The sequence below is a fragment of the Danio rerio genome, chromosome 7 (assembly GCF_052040795.2).
Source record: "Danio rerio strain M-AB ecotype USA chromosome 7, GRCz13ab, whole genome shotgun sequence".
NCBI lineage: Eukaryota > Metazoa > Chordata > Actinopteri > Cypriniformes > Danionidae > Danio > Danio rerio.
This window is the reverse complement of record NC_141027.1, coordinates 20,071,434-20,086,190: the sequence shown is the minus strand read 5'-3', so window position 1 is coordinate 20,086,190 and position 14,757 is coordinate 20,071,434. Positions and strand designations below refer to the sequence as shown.

Genomic DNA, 14,757 nt, shown 5'->3' with positions numbered 1-14,757 from the left:
AATAAAGAAAAGCGAACTTGTAAAACTGGTGTTAAATGCAGTGCGGTCAAAATTTGAGTGAACTTAAGTTTTGTGCTCGTGCACCTAAGAAAATAATGGCTTGCCAGTCCAAAAAGTTAATCTGTAGCCCTAGAAATGCAAACTGAGCTGAGCAGAACTGAACTGAACTGAAGTGTGGTGAATCGTACTTTACTCTTGTTGATATTTGAATGCTCCAAAACAAAAATGCCCATAACCCAACAGAACCACAACTTTCCTAAACTTTCATATTCACATATTATGTTGAAGACATTTGAGTTTTTATGTGTATGAAATAACAACGGCTTATCTCAAATAAAATGGTAAAATGCTCATGAAGTGAGTCAAAGTTTCATTTTCTCATATAGTGAGACTGATGTTACACATGATTGTCTATGTGTGTAGTAAATGAAACCACTTCGCTTTGTCACAAAGAGATAAGCATAGCTTTCAGACTTCATATTTAAACAGTGTTTTTGCATTTTAATATTTACAGACACTAGTCCATGTTGTGGTTTGGTGTACAATCCTTTTTATTTATTCATTGAAAGCGAGACACATTCTGACATAATAATCAATTCAGATAAAGATTTAATTCATGTGTGATTGGATTCTTTGATTCTTTCTGCACTACAGTACAAATATCATACAGCCCTAATCATATTTGGTTATTCATGATTATCTTTTTATTGTGTTATTTCTCTTTTAATGGTTGAGCAAGCTAATTCAAATCCAAGTGTTTGATCAAACCGCTCATTTGATTTGTTTAGACTTCTTTCGAATGAGACGTTAAACTGAGGTCCTGACTCTCTGTGGTCATTAAAAATCCCATGGCACTTCTCGTGAAAGAGCAGGGGTGTAACCCCGGTGTCCTGGCCAAAGTCCCTATATCGGCCCTTACGATCATGGCCTCCCAATCATCCCCTTCCATCGAATTGGCTCGATCACTGTCTCTCCACTCCACCAATAGCTGGTGTGTGGTGAGCGCACTGGCGCCGATGTCCTGTGGCAGCCGTCGCATCATCCAAGTGGATGCTGCACACTGGTGGTGGTGTGGAGAGACCCCCCTCATGATTGTAAAGCGCTTTGGGTGTATGGCCATACACAATAAATGCGCTATATAAATACACATTACATTACATAAAAACTCTCATGTTATTTTGACTTGGTAAAAAGCTAGCATAGCTTCAAACATAACATAATTAACAAAACATAAGCATTATGCGGTTTTAATGTATTTATTTTTAAACATGGTTAGAAATTATTGGTTTGAACTGACTGTATGATCTGTTGTGTGTGTTTAAAAATAAGGCATGAATATTGTCAGTCTGTGCTTTGTAACTTTACCAGTGTGTGTATGCTTAGGTGGAGCCATGCAACACCAGCATCCAGATGATCGCTCAGGGTCTGCCACATATCATCAGTTGACCCCCCAGTTAGGAGACCGATACTATGCCCCAGGGCCCAAAGAAGACCACCACACCTGGAACCCCCGCATGACCAGCCATGAACTCCATGTCAGTGATACCCACACATTCATTTATAATTAATTCTAGTGCATGAGCAGGACTTGTTGTGTAGTGTAAATATGCTTCAGATTGTCAGTCATTCCCTTAAACAATGGGGTAGGGAAAATATATCAAGAAATTTATAATGCTGTCATAACTCGTGCTCTTTATTACACTTTCTAGAAGACTTAGGGTGTGTTAAAGGTTTGGTTTGATTAAAATGGTCTTCTGGTTTGATTGCTATGTTATCCACTATGCCATTCATTTGAACAAGTATGAGCACTGCCATTTGAACCTTGATGCACACCAAACTATTGGACTGAGACACTTTAAAATAAAATCTAATAAAATATATTTCCTTTAGCTTTGGTTGTTAGTGCAAGTTCTAAGTGAAACAAGTATGAATGTATTACTATTATTTACTAGTATTTATTTTATATTTTTATTATTATTATTATTATTGAGCATGCAAATGTGAGCACGTCTTTTTAGATTTACAATTTACAAAAAATCCTAATAAAAAAATTTAATGACAATTGTGCCCTCACTTACTCCTGTATGATTTTTTTTTCTAAGCTCACAAAGATATTTTGATAAATATTGGTAACCAAGTGGTTTCATTTCCCATTGACTTCTGTAGCATTTGGTTGTTTGAATCATGGAAGTCAATTGAGGACCTAAGATACATTGTTAAAGGCATAAAAGTTAGTGTTTCATACAGGGCAGTCATAGGCCCTCTTTACACTGCCAGTGAAAAGTTACCCAATTCTGATTTATTTTGCTCATACTGTATGTGAGAGTTCAGATCTCACGAAAAAAATCTCATGAAAAAATCCATGCATTCGGATATTCAGAGATCGGTTTCAGGCCTCCTTCATATTTAATAATAACAATACATTTTATTTGTAATGCGCTTTTCTTATACTCAAAGCGCTAAAGGCAAAATACTAAAACAATACAAGCAAAACAGCACAACAATAAAAGATGCAATAAAACAATAAAAATATGGACCATAGGATAAAAAAAGTTAAACAAAATAATCATCCTAAATTAAAAGCAATGCTAAAAAGATGAGTCTTAAGAAGTTTTTTTAAAACAATTCAGAGAGGCAGCATTCCTAATGCTGATAGGGAGTTTATTCCATAGCTTAGGCGCCCTGTGTGAAAAGCCCTCCAACCCATGGTCTTGAGTTTACACCGTGGTTGATGCAAAGTAAGCCCCGATGCAGAACGAAGACTGCGGGCTGGGGTGGTGAGGGTCACCAGGTCGCAGATGTAACTAGGTGCTAATCCTTGCACTGCTTTGAAAGTTAAAATCAAGGTCTTCAAATCAATCCTTGATTAAACAGGAAGCCAGTGTAATTGGAAATAAACAGGCACAATTTGCTCAGACCAGACCTGACATCTCTCTCGTACCCACAAAATTCTCTGAATTTTGGAGGACACCACACATAAACCATAGCCACAAGCTGCAATGGTTACCCTTTCCCTCCTTCTCCTCTGCCTCAAAATTATTTTAAAGTTGGGCAAACTTGGCATATTTCGTAGAGCTAAAAGCAAGATGATTTCTTCCACCGTGGCGAGTGTGGCGCAGATGCTTGAACCCACCTTTACACATGCGTGACGTCATAAATTGTATGGCAAGTGTAAACATGAAACGAATGTAGGTCACAATTAAAAGAACCCGTAAACCAGGGGTGTCCAAACTCGGTCCTAGAGGGCAGGTGTCCTGCTAAGTTTAGCTCCAACTTGCTTCAAAACACCTGTCAGGAAGTTTCTAGTGTATCTAATAGGAGATTAATTAGCTGGTTCAGGTGTGTTTGACTAGTGTTGGAGCTAAACTCTCCAGGACATCGACCCTCCAGGACCGAGTTTGGACACCTTTGGTGTGAACGGGCAGGCAAAACAATCAGATATAGACAACAACTCTAAACTGAACATCAAGACCTGACAGTGTAAACATGACCATAGAGTACTAAAGGATGACTGAATTTTCTTTATTGACCTCTTATTATTTAAAAAAAAAGAAAGAAACACATTCCCCCACCTTTTATCAGTAAGCATCTCAAACGTACAATGAAGTGTGTATTGTTTGTGGCTGTTGTTTACTCAGAATCGGGGATCAGAGAAGCACATCTCTACTATTGATGCAGATATAGACTCTCTTACATGCATGCTGGCAGACCTGGACAGCCACCCTCAGAGCTCAAGCACACAGGTAAAACACATCTATGCTGACATGTCACATGATCCTTCATGAATCACTCTAATATTCATTATTATTGTTATTATTATTATTAATAATGGTAATAGTAATAAAAGCAATAATGACTGGAGAAATAATTTCATTTGAAACTTATTTCTCCATATTTGAGCATTCTTTAAAACACTTGGCATAATGTAAGTACGCAAAAAAGTTAACAAAATATCTAATTTGTTTTATTTTTTGGGGATATTTTGATGAAAAAAAACATACATTATGTGACATTAAATTTTTATGTATTCATGTTTATGTGTTTATGAAGTGTGTGTTTTTGTGTTTTTTTTTCTGTAAAATATTTCAATTCTGAATCTCAATTTCAAAATCTGCAGACTGACTGATTTTTTTAAATTGCTTATTACCTCCTTTATACTTGAAATCAAGGCAAAAGTTGAGTAGGAAATGCCAATCTACAGGGAATGATTGATATTGTGGCATTTTCACATTTTAATTAGTTCTGCTTTTGTTTGCTAATTCATAAATTACATCCTTGTGTTAAAAAAATCCTGTCTTCTTTTTTCCCAGCAGTTGTATGACAATGTGCCTTACAGCAAGCACCTCCCTATGGACCGCTATAACCCTCCCAGCCAGATGGGGGCTCAACCACCAGGCAGGCCCTCAATGGTCTACCCTCCTCCCCTTCAAAATCAGTACCACCCCGCTCCGCCTTACACCTCTACACCTCAACAGGACTATGTCTACTCCTCCGTCCACAAACCCTACCCACAGCCAGTGCCTGCCTCCTACACCACTGCCTCCACCCCAACCGGCCCACGCTTCACCGTCCAAGTGAAAACCGCTCAGCCGGTCACATATTCTCAAAGCGGACGACAGGCGGAGCAGGCTTACACCCCACCACCGCCTCGCCAGCATCCATCTCGCCCCCCTCAACAAGACCACATCAGACCGCATTATGAGCAGCAGGGACAGGGCTGGTACCCTCCGCCACCTCCTCCTGCCCAAGAGCCACATGGAGATCCAGCCGCCTATAAAGGGGGGTCTGGAAATATGGCAGGAGGGAGAGCAAGCCAGGGGCCGCCAGTGAAGAAGAGCCAAGACCAAGTGTCAGCATATCAGTCCAGCAAGGTAAGACATAAATGTGCATAGGGAATGACTGAAGCATTGAGTCTGTATCTTACTTGGCAAAAAAACAAGCCTTGAGCGTGTTGAGAGTCCAAAAACATTCAATGTGTGATGAAGCCTATTAGGGGCATCATCAAACGCACTTTTCCATTCGGAGAATGCGAGGCAAGAAAAAGCAATAAGTGTGCTGTTACAGCCGGCTCTTAAGCTGCGTATTGTGCGCGAGCATTGCTGTTAATATTGTTTTAATTGTAATGTTTAGTAATATTGTGATATTCATGATTTTTAAAGTCATACAGCTCCAGATAACTCAAAACAACGACCAGTGTCTTTTCCATCTTTAAAAGTCCTTACAGTTGTCTTGATAACACAAACACTGCTGTCACCTCAACAGCCAGTGCTTTCATTTAATTGGAGATCTTTTGTAGCATGCTTTTTTCTCTCAGAGTCTACTTTTTCAACTTCAGGTCCATATCATTCAACGACCAAAACGCAAATCGCAGCAGACGATTAAAACATTAGGCTTGCAGGCTGTGTAAGTAGCGCACAAAACGCTTGCAGCCATTATGCTATGTTCACACCACACACGGAAAAACTGTTATGTATGAGTGATTTACATGTTATGTAAATGCAAAGACGCGAATAGACATCCTGCGGCACGATATGCGAGAATGAGTTGACACAAATTATGCAATTCGTTTTTGACGAGGGATTGAGCTGGAAAGTCTGAACTTTTGAGCCAAAACTTTTGAACATTTTAACCAATGAGGAGCTGTTGTGTAGAGAATTTGACGCACGAATGAAGCGGATTTGACGCGTGAATGAATCGAGTAAACTCAGAATGTTCACGCATATATTTACGTCCAAATAGCGTGATCTATCCGCGCGTGCCGCGTCTGGTTTGAACACAGCATTAGTAAACCTTTCAAAAGATGCACCTCTCAACACAAAAATCATGATCATGATAAATTTGCTGTACGCCCTGCTAACAATGTTGTGAGTTCACAGCACTGCCTGCGAGAGCATCATTCACTTCGGTTGCCCTGCTGTTGCACTCTGACGATTTGCACTCTGTTTTCTACGCAAATAAACGAATTGAAAGCTGTTTGTGTACTGAAGCTTTTGTGTGCATGTTTAAGTGCCAGTCTAACTCTAACATGCTGTTTATAGGAGATGTTTTCTAGCCTTGGTCTTCACGTTAACGTAAATTTGTACGCATCCTACTTTACAAACTGGGAAACGTGATTAGATCCAAAGATTGTTGTACTTTGTTCTCTGGAATCATCTTAAGTGGTGGACTAGTACATTCCGATTGCCACCGAAGCTCGTCAGAGCTCATTGCTATTGACCTTATTCTACAATGTTAAAGTGCACTAGTTTTTGCAATTGTTTTAGAACTTCTGATTCGGTTGCCTATGGGAGAAATGACTAGGAATAAAAAACAGCAGAAAACAATCAAACTACTTGCTCTTCAAACAAATATGTTCATGAATATACATAAAAAGTAGAGTAATATAATAAGAAATAGTCAGTTGCATCACCAAGCAGCAAAACAAGCTTTTTTAGCGTCTATTAATGAATGGAAGTGAATGAGACTGGAAGTCTTGAGCCAAAAAAAATTGCAATGCCTGTGCCCGCTCTTACATCAAGAATAAGATGAATAAAGTTGACCTGATTTCAATTCACCTTGATGTCCACACTATCCAATCATTATATTACATCTTGGTGTAAACGCACGGTTAGAATGCATATCTATTGAGCCTAATATTCAAGTAAGAAAATATGACACTATAAGCTGATGTTTTTATATGATGTAAAAAAAATTTGGTGTGTTTATTGTGTGAAAAATTTAATAATTTTTTTCCCATTGTAAGCTGATCATATTCACAGAATGGCTGAGTAGTAGTATAACTTTTTTTGAATACTTAGTATGAGAGGTATAAAAATTTAAATCCATAATAAAAACAGAGAGGTCCTGTATGATTAAAAGTGAACAATCTTTCATGTTCTGCCAGCAGGGGTCAGCCCCGCATCCAGAGGAAGAGTTGGATCGACTCACCAAGAAGTTGGTGTATGACATGAATCACCCCCCTACTGAGGAGTATTTTGGTATGCTCCCATGTTTTACATCTTCAGTAATGCATTTCTGCTTATTTTATTAGGGTCATGGCTCAATCTTTTTTCCCTCAGGTCGATGTGCTCGCTGTGGGGATAATGTTCTGGGAGATGGCAGCGGCTGTATTGCCATGGAGCAGGTGTTTCATGTGGAGTGTTTCACCTGTATCACCTGTCATGCCCGACTCAGAGGCCAGCCCTTTTATGCATTAGACAGGAAGAGCTACTGTGAGAACTGCTACATAGTATGTTTTTTGGTCCTTTTTAAGTGCTTTTAGTTCCTTTCTGTAGCACATTTCGCATTCATAAAAAATCACTTTCTTTTTTTTAATTTTATTTGTTCTTTGTGTCTCTCTTCACAGAGCACACTTGAGCGCTGTTCAAAATGCTCTGAGCCCATCCTAGACCGGATCCTGAGGGCCATGGGCAAGGCATACCACCCTCGCTGCTTCACCTGTGTGGTTTGCGGCTGTTGTCTGGATGGAGTGCCTTTTACTGTGGATGCAACATCTCAGATCCACTGCATTGATGACTTTCACAGGTTTTTGCCCTCTTCTCTTCCTAGATATGACTTTGAACCCACAAAACAAGACTTAACTTACATGGGTATGTTTGTGGGAATAACCAAAGTACATTGTATGAGTTGCTGCATGATTCTGGTAAAAATGTGAATCATGATTTTTTTTTTTGCTTAAAATCAAGATTACGATTCTCTCACGATCCTGTAAATGTAAAATAAAGGTTAATATGAATAGCCAATTATTATTGTTAATTCTCAAACATATGGTTAAACAACAATAATAATATGCACGCACGCATTCTCAGCAATGTTGCCAGATTGTAATAAATTACATAAGCGGGTAGTGTAAAATTGAGCGGTTTTATAACGGCGTGCTCGCCAGCCCTGGTCTTCACTTATAAACCTGTTATGATCCCCCAAAGAGATGCCATAGCCCCTGTTCTCCACATACAAACGCTTACAACAGTTGTGATCTCCCAACAAGACTACAGATTGTTGGGCGGTGCTTTTTAGTTTTCAGCTGGTTTTAGGCTGGAAACAGTCAGCCACATCTGGCAACACTGGTTCTCGGAAGTAAACAAACAGCTGGCAGTCAGGTCACGTGTAACTTTGCGGCCACGAAAACATCATTACATGAAGACAGAAATTAAATATCTGGGTGAATTTTACCTTATAAATGCAGTATGTGACATTTTTTTTCACAACGCCATTTGAAGGTGTCAGTGTTGCTGTGAAGATTTGAGAGACTACCTTGCTTCTCTCCTGACCTTGAAAATATAATTGGCTGAATCGTAGAAAAATTAAGATTGTGCGTAGGGTTGAATCGAGATCGTGATCTTTTTTCGATTATTCTTGCTGCCCTAGTATGAGTTAAAAATATTGAAATGTTTCTTTATACCAATGATAATTACAGTTACATAATTTTTATTACATAAAGGACATGTTTAATGGAGACATTTTTTTTTTCATTTCCTATGATAAGTACAGTAGTAAACATTTAAAGTGGATCAAAAAATTTCTAAGACAAGAATGGGTGTTGTTCTGTAGTTTTAAGACCACTTCAGATGTTGTCTACTATATATAGATTTTTTATTAATTTATTGAAATTTCCATTGCTGTTCTCAATATTTAGATTTAGATAGATCATCATATTCCAGATTTCCTGAATTTATAACAAAGTATAGCTCAAAAGACGATGATGATGCATACATCTTCCCCCATGCCCACCCCCCAAAAATATACCCATATGCCTGTTTTTGTGATCCAGGGTAATACATTGTGTAAATGTTTTTTTTTTATTATTATTTATAAATCACCTAAAGCAGGTATTGGAATGGCATGGTGTTTTTCTTTACTAATTATGCTTTGACTCAATCCGATATCCTATATGAACTTACTTGATAAAACATTTTGCTGTCTGTGTGAGCAGGAAGTTTGCTCCTCGCTGCTCAGTATGTGGTCAACCCATAATGCCAGAGCCTGGGCAAGAAGAGACGGTGAGGATCGTTGCACTGGATCGCAGTTTCCATGTTAACTGTTACGTATGTGAGGTAAGGATTTTTACACATGAGTTTATTTTATGTGGAAGTACATATATAGACCATATTTCTAAAAATCTGAAAGAAGTTTGTGTTTTTACATGTGCAGCATGCATTTAGTGCTTTGACAGAAAATCTTCGTCTTAATAAGCGATATTAATAAATCTGCATTTTGTTTAACTTTATTAAATATATTCCGAAATAGATTAAATTTAGATGCTGCAGCACCCTATTTTCCATACTTTACACTTGATTGTCTTTCACTGTAAATGAGTTTTTAAAATTGTAATGTTTAATTAAATATGCAAATGTAGTGGAATATAAACTGAATTACTAAAATCTAAAGTTTCAATAAAGCCACATTCTATATGTATTATTTTTATTTAGTTTGTTTATTTATGACAGTTAGACATGTTTAGTATGGTGAGTTTAGATGTCTCTCTTTATCTTTCAGTATTTTAGAAAATACCTTCAATAGTCAGGGAAAAAAAATTAATATTCATCATGTTTTAGGCATATATTATTATTATATTTCAGGCGATTATTATCTAAACACACTGCTCTGTAAACATATGTATTGTAATTGAAATCTACAGACTTACATAGATAAGGCATAATTTAATATATTCATTTAAATGTGTAAGAACACTCTACATTTAGGGTAATGAAGTTGTGTTTAGTAGCACATGGACCAGGGGTCACCAACCTTTTGGAAACTGAGAGCTACTTCTTGGGTACCGATTAGTGTGAAGGGCTACCAGTTATCAAATAACACATTTTTCTTAATTTACTTTTCATTATATGTTATTATTAATAATTAATAATATTCATCTATGTGAAGACATTGATCATGTAAATGATTTCTCACAGTAGTTGTCAACAATGATTAATATATATAAGTTAAAAATAATATATTAAGTTAGATAAATATCAATATGCAACACTTCATTTGTCTGAAATTGTTTTAAAAGTTTTTTTTAATATATAACTTTTCAAATTTACACCAATGCAAGTGTGATTTAAAAAGAATATTTTTAAAAATATTAGATGCAGCTTACTCATATGTGGTGCTATGGGGAGCTTTTTGTAGAACAGGCCCGCGGGCAACTCATGTGAACCTGGCGGGCTACCTGGTGCCCACAGGCACCATGTTGGTGACCCCTGACATAGACTATGGATGTGAGTTGAGAATTCTGGTAAAGTAGAAATTGGGAAATATTGTAGGTTTAATTGGAAATAATGATTGCTGTCTTATTTCTGTTAAAAGTTGTCTGAGTTTTGATTACTTATGTTTGACCTTTGTTGAATTAGGCTAAGATTGTGTTCAACCCCTAAAAAGTGGGAACAAGAAAATGATTTTCAATCCCTCTTCTTGCATGATAATGAATTGGAAGTAATAGTTTTGTAAAAAAAAAAAAAAAAACACTAGATCTATCTTGGTATTTAGGTAATAAGTTATATCTGTGTTTCATCTCTGTTTGGTGAATGAGGGCGTACTCACACTATGTACATTTGCCTTGATCCAGGCCGAAGCACACTTGTCCTTCCGACGGCTCGCACTCACATTACATTCGGACCTGGGCATGCTTATGCCATTGATAATGTACTGTTTAGTAAGCTCTTTCGCTATGCACAGTGGAGATTTCTTTAATTATATTGTTTTACAGTCGTTTGGGATGCAGTGACACAGACAAATAATTCGCCGAACAGATCAGCCACTATTGACGCTGTCGTGCAGTGAGGGGTTTGCATCTTTAAAAAAAACTACAACAGTTTGCAATCATTGAACAGTAAAAATAAATAATAAATCCATATGACACAGTCCCATAAACGTCACGTCTCGTCTTCAGTTTTAGGCTCAGGCATGCTTTGCACTCACACTACAAGCGTACCGCGCCAAGGCCCAAGTGAACAGCACTCTGGCACAACTCTTCCAACCGGACCAGGGCCGGCCAAGTGAACCGTGCCTGGGCCTGATTCAGAGCACTTACACTTCTCAAACAATCCGGGAAACGGGCCTGGGCACGGTGTGGATAGCATAGTGTGAGTATGCCCTGAGAGTCTGGCGCATGTCAGGAGTGCAATAACAGTGTTTAATCATTTAGCCCAGCTTCCAGAGAATGAATTTGATTTTAGCTTTGTTAACTGTGAAGGTGCATTTGGCTCATTGTAGCCAAGATAGGATGCTTGCACACTTTCTATTAGGAACACACTGGAATGTGTTGCATCAGTACAATTAAGTCATTATTTAAATGAAGTTATTTTGTTAGTAGACTTGACTACTATGAAGTTCAGAAAGGTGGTAATGAAACATTGCGTTTAAGAAATAAGAGATTGCAAAAATGCTTTTGTTGAAGCATCTTAAAGGGTCACGAAACACCAAAACACATTTTTTGAGCTGTTGACAGTCGTATATGTGTCCCACACTGCTAAAAACACTATTAGGACACCTATATTTCACTAAAAAGTGTAAATTGGTTGTTTTTGCGTTATTTCAAGCAAATTCGTACTTCCTGTTTGAAACGAATTTTTGAAGCTGCGTCACGTTCATGACATAATAGCGTGTATTCCAGCGTGCAGACTGGGCGTCTGTGCCAGAGTGAGTCTTATTACGTCTTACAGTGTGATGCATTAATGCATGAGTAAGGCTTGGTTCAAACCAATCAGCGCGCTCTATTGTGCAACTTCATTAATATTCATTAGTGTCACCACGTTTACGCCACAGAGACGCCACGTTGTGTTGGCAAAACAAGCGTGAAGTGTTGCTTTTATAGTTTGCTGCCATTAAGTTTCGTTTTCATTTTCTCTCTGTGAGAGCTCAGCTGGATCACGTGTGGATTACAGTGTACGCGACGCTCGACAATAACTTACGTGTCTAAGGAGGAACATTGTTTACCTGAGAGCTGTTCTCATCTGCAAACGCTGAAATCCGGATTCGCTTGTAACGTTAGTCTTCTCTTCATAAAGACGCGGCTCTAGTTGCTGGTGATTGTCCTGTCTCTACAGATTTGGTAAGTGAGCGACCAGTGCTCTTTGTTTATTCAGTTTGTTCGTATCGAATTAAGTTAACTATTGCACTGAGTGCAAACATAGCACCGCATTTTGTGACCGGAATAACACACGCGGCTTTCTGACGCTACCTGCCGTGTACATCTAAGTTTCCGGGAAATGCGGAGTTATTTTTTCTCTCATTCGCCATGCGGTATCAAACATTGCATGAAAAATACACGCTTAGAGCAGATCCTCGAATCAAATATTGCGTTTGTCGCGAGGGGCATGAATGAATTCCCTGAATGAAAGAGCCAAACTGCAGTTAAAGTCCAACATTTAATAATTTGGCAAATAATTTGACTACACATGTCCATGTAGGTTAAACACCATCACTTTCTCCCATGTGTGAGTATTTTGACTGAAACTCACGCATGCACAAATAGACACTCCCACACCATCCCACTTTAGTTCCTCCGACACTCCCCCCTAAACAGAGCTGGACACGCCCACTTTTCTGACTTTTTCCAAAGTAGAGGTGTGAAAACACCCTGCTGAAACGAGGGGGTTTCATGGCCCTTTAAAATACTAATATGGTACAATATGATGCAGTTATGATGTTATTTAAGCGTACAATTGTTGTTTTGAGATTGTAAGCAAAGTGGCCTATGAACTCCTTTGTGAGTGTTGAAGCTGGCCTCTGCTGATGAAGCTGCAAACCATCTTCAGTAAACTTTCCTTTTAATTGAATCTCTGACTCCAGCTCTTCTACATCAGACAGACTAGTCATTTTGGGTTCAAACTGTAAATGTCTGAAAAAACAGTTAATTTTGCCTTAATTGAGTTACAATAAGAACACACTATATGGCTGTTACTATCAAAAAAAGCTATTTTTGCACTGCAGTGTCTGCAACTGAAGTGGCCTTAAGAATAATTTCCACCGTGCAGCTCATAGGTGCCATAACAACACACACCAAAATATAGATTAAACATCCAAAGCATAAGATGGCCTCTTATAAAATAAATGTTCTTAAAGGCTGCATGTTGTGTTGTAGGAATGTGGTCTCCTGCTGTCTTCAGAGGGCGAGGGCAGAGGCTGTTACCCCCTGGATGGACACATTCTCTGCAAGAGCTGCAGTGCTCACCGCATCCAAGATCTTTCTGCCAAAATCTCCACTGACTGCTAACACCCCGTCCTGTCTCCCTGTCTGAGCCCTTTCTATCCTTCAAGGTTACTTTTCAGAATGTACCGCTATCTAAACATCCACCACCTGCTGTTTCTCACTCACTAAACAACCACTGCACAAACAATATGAAGACGTCCCTCTCAGGGTAGCATAGAGCCAAACAAAACTGCTCTAGTGCTTAGATTAGTTTCACTGGAAAACTGTTTTTCTTTAATCATATACAAAAACAGGTGGTGAATGAAATATGATGGTGTTTTATGTATATATACAAAATGTGAGACTTGTGAATAGTGCATTTCTACCTTCACTGTGTTTTTACAACCCTCAACCAACATGGAGAAATAGAAACTTCACACTTTTCCTTAAACAATGCCCCAATTCTGCTGGCAGTTGGGGTCACTTTGTCCCCCATCGAGATGCTGATTTTATGTCACAGATGTCCATTAGTCCTTGCCAGAATGTGAGGTTTTTCTCCTGTGACCCTCAACGCAAATCTGATGCTTAATATTTTAATACTTGAAATCATGATTGTTGAAGGATATGATCACTGCGTTTTATTTACTGACTTGATATTTCTCCATTATCGTTATAATCATCATAATTCTAGTGATAATTGTGGTAAAAAGGTGAAAAAGTTAACCACGGGCAGCTGTTTTCCCTCCAGACAGTCACTAGCTTTAGGTTTACGCTGATTTCTGTGCTGTTACAAGATGTAGATAGGGATAAAGGGTCAGTGTGTATCATAGCCGCAGTGAAGGAAATCTTTGTTCAGGATTTGTATTGGATGTGAGTTTTCTGCTATTCTTAGCGGTTTTGTTTTGGCAGGAGAATGGATGATTCTGCGAATAGTGAGTGATTAGAGAGGAATCTATTAGGTTAGATGAATGACGAATGTATTGCTCATAAACTTAGTCACAGTTTTGCTACTAAATATATGGTGATTAATGACTAACCGAGGATATTTGGACAAGTATGAAGGTTATAAGAAAGTAAAGTATAGAGATTTGATGAGATTGTTACTGGCTGGCTTTATTTTTTTACACCTCTTTTTTGTGTCAAAGTGCATTTTTAATGGTCTGTTATTTGAACGCGCGACCGCAGGCATCCATTACTTTAAAACAAGGTTTCAAATAAGGTGTTGATTGTTTGAAGCGGAATAATGAAACGCTAGTGTTTGCACTGACGAGTAGTTACAATTATCTAGAAACTAAAAGCGTAAAGTGGTACAGATGGCTGCATGCTTTATTTATTAATTTGTCTGGATTTTTTTGTAAGTTTGTCCCAACATAGCGCCAATCTGATTGATTTGCTGCCAAAAGAAAACTTTTTGCTAAACCTGTCATCATTGTAGATGATTGCTGATTGCTAAAGTGCCCCTGCTACTGCACGGTTTGTTTTAACGCCTGATGTGCTTTTATTTTTCAGTGTTTTTTTTTTTTTTTTTTTGGAGGGGTTGGGGTGAGTTTTCTTTTTGTTTTTTTATTGACATTGATTGTAGGGACAAAAAGATCAGCTTCATAAATTCATCTGTTTGTACTGCA

At 38.2% G+C, this 14,757-nt stretch overlaps 1 protein-coding gene across 35 annotated transcripts in view; it reads left to right on the top strand.

Annotated features, from left to right (window-relative positions):
• trip6 (thyroid hormone receptor interactor 6) overlaps nucleotides 1-14,757 on the top strand; it is a 52,869-nt gene extending 38,112 nt beyond the window's left edge. For 9 of the 35 annotated variants that reach the window (XM_087260868.1, XM_087260866.1, XM_087260867.1 and 6 more), the window contains 8 exons: nucleotides 1,384-1,535; nucleotides 3,639-3,743; nucleotides 4,314-4,871; nucleotides 6,887-6,977; nucleotides 7,059-7,228; nucleotides 7,346-7,524; nucleotides 8,933-9,053; nucleotides 13,085-14,757. In XM_087260868.1, coding sequence (XP_087116994.1) covers nucleotides 1,384-1,535; nucleotides 3,639-3,743; nucleotides 4,314-4,871; nucleotides 6,887-6,977; nucleotides 7,059-7,228; nucleotides 7,346-7,524; nucleotides 8,933-9,053; nucleotides 13,085-13,216 — 1,508 coding nt within the window. In that variant the 3' untranslated portion in view covers nucleotides 13,217-14,757. Of the gene's footprint in view, nucleotides 1-1,383; nucleotides 1,536-3,638; nucleotides 3,744-4,310; nucleotides 4,872-6,883; nucleotides 6,978-7,058; nucleotides 7,229-7,345; nucleotides 7,525-8,932; nucleotides 9,054-13,084 lie in introns of all 35 variants that reach the window. The other 26 variants (XM_087260858.1, XM_087260855.1, XM_087260859.1 and 23 more) reach the window with 3 other exon arrangements.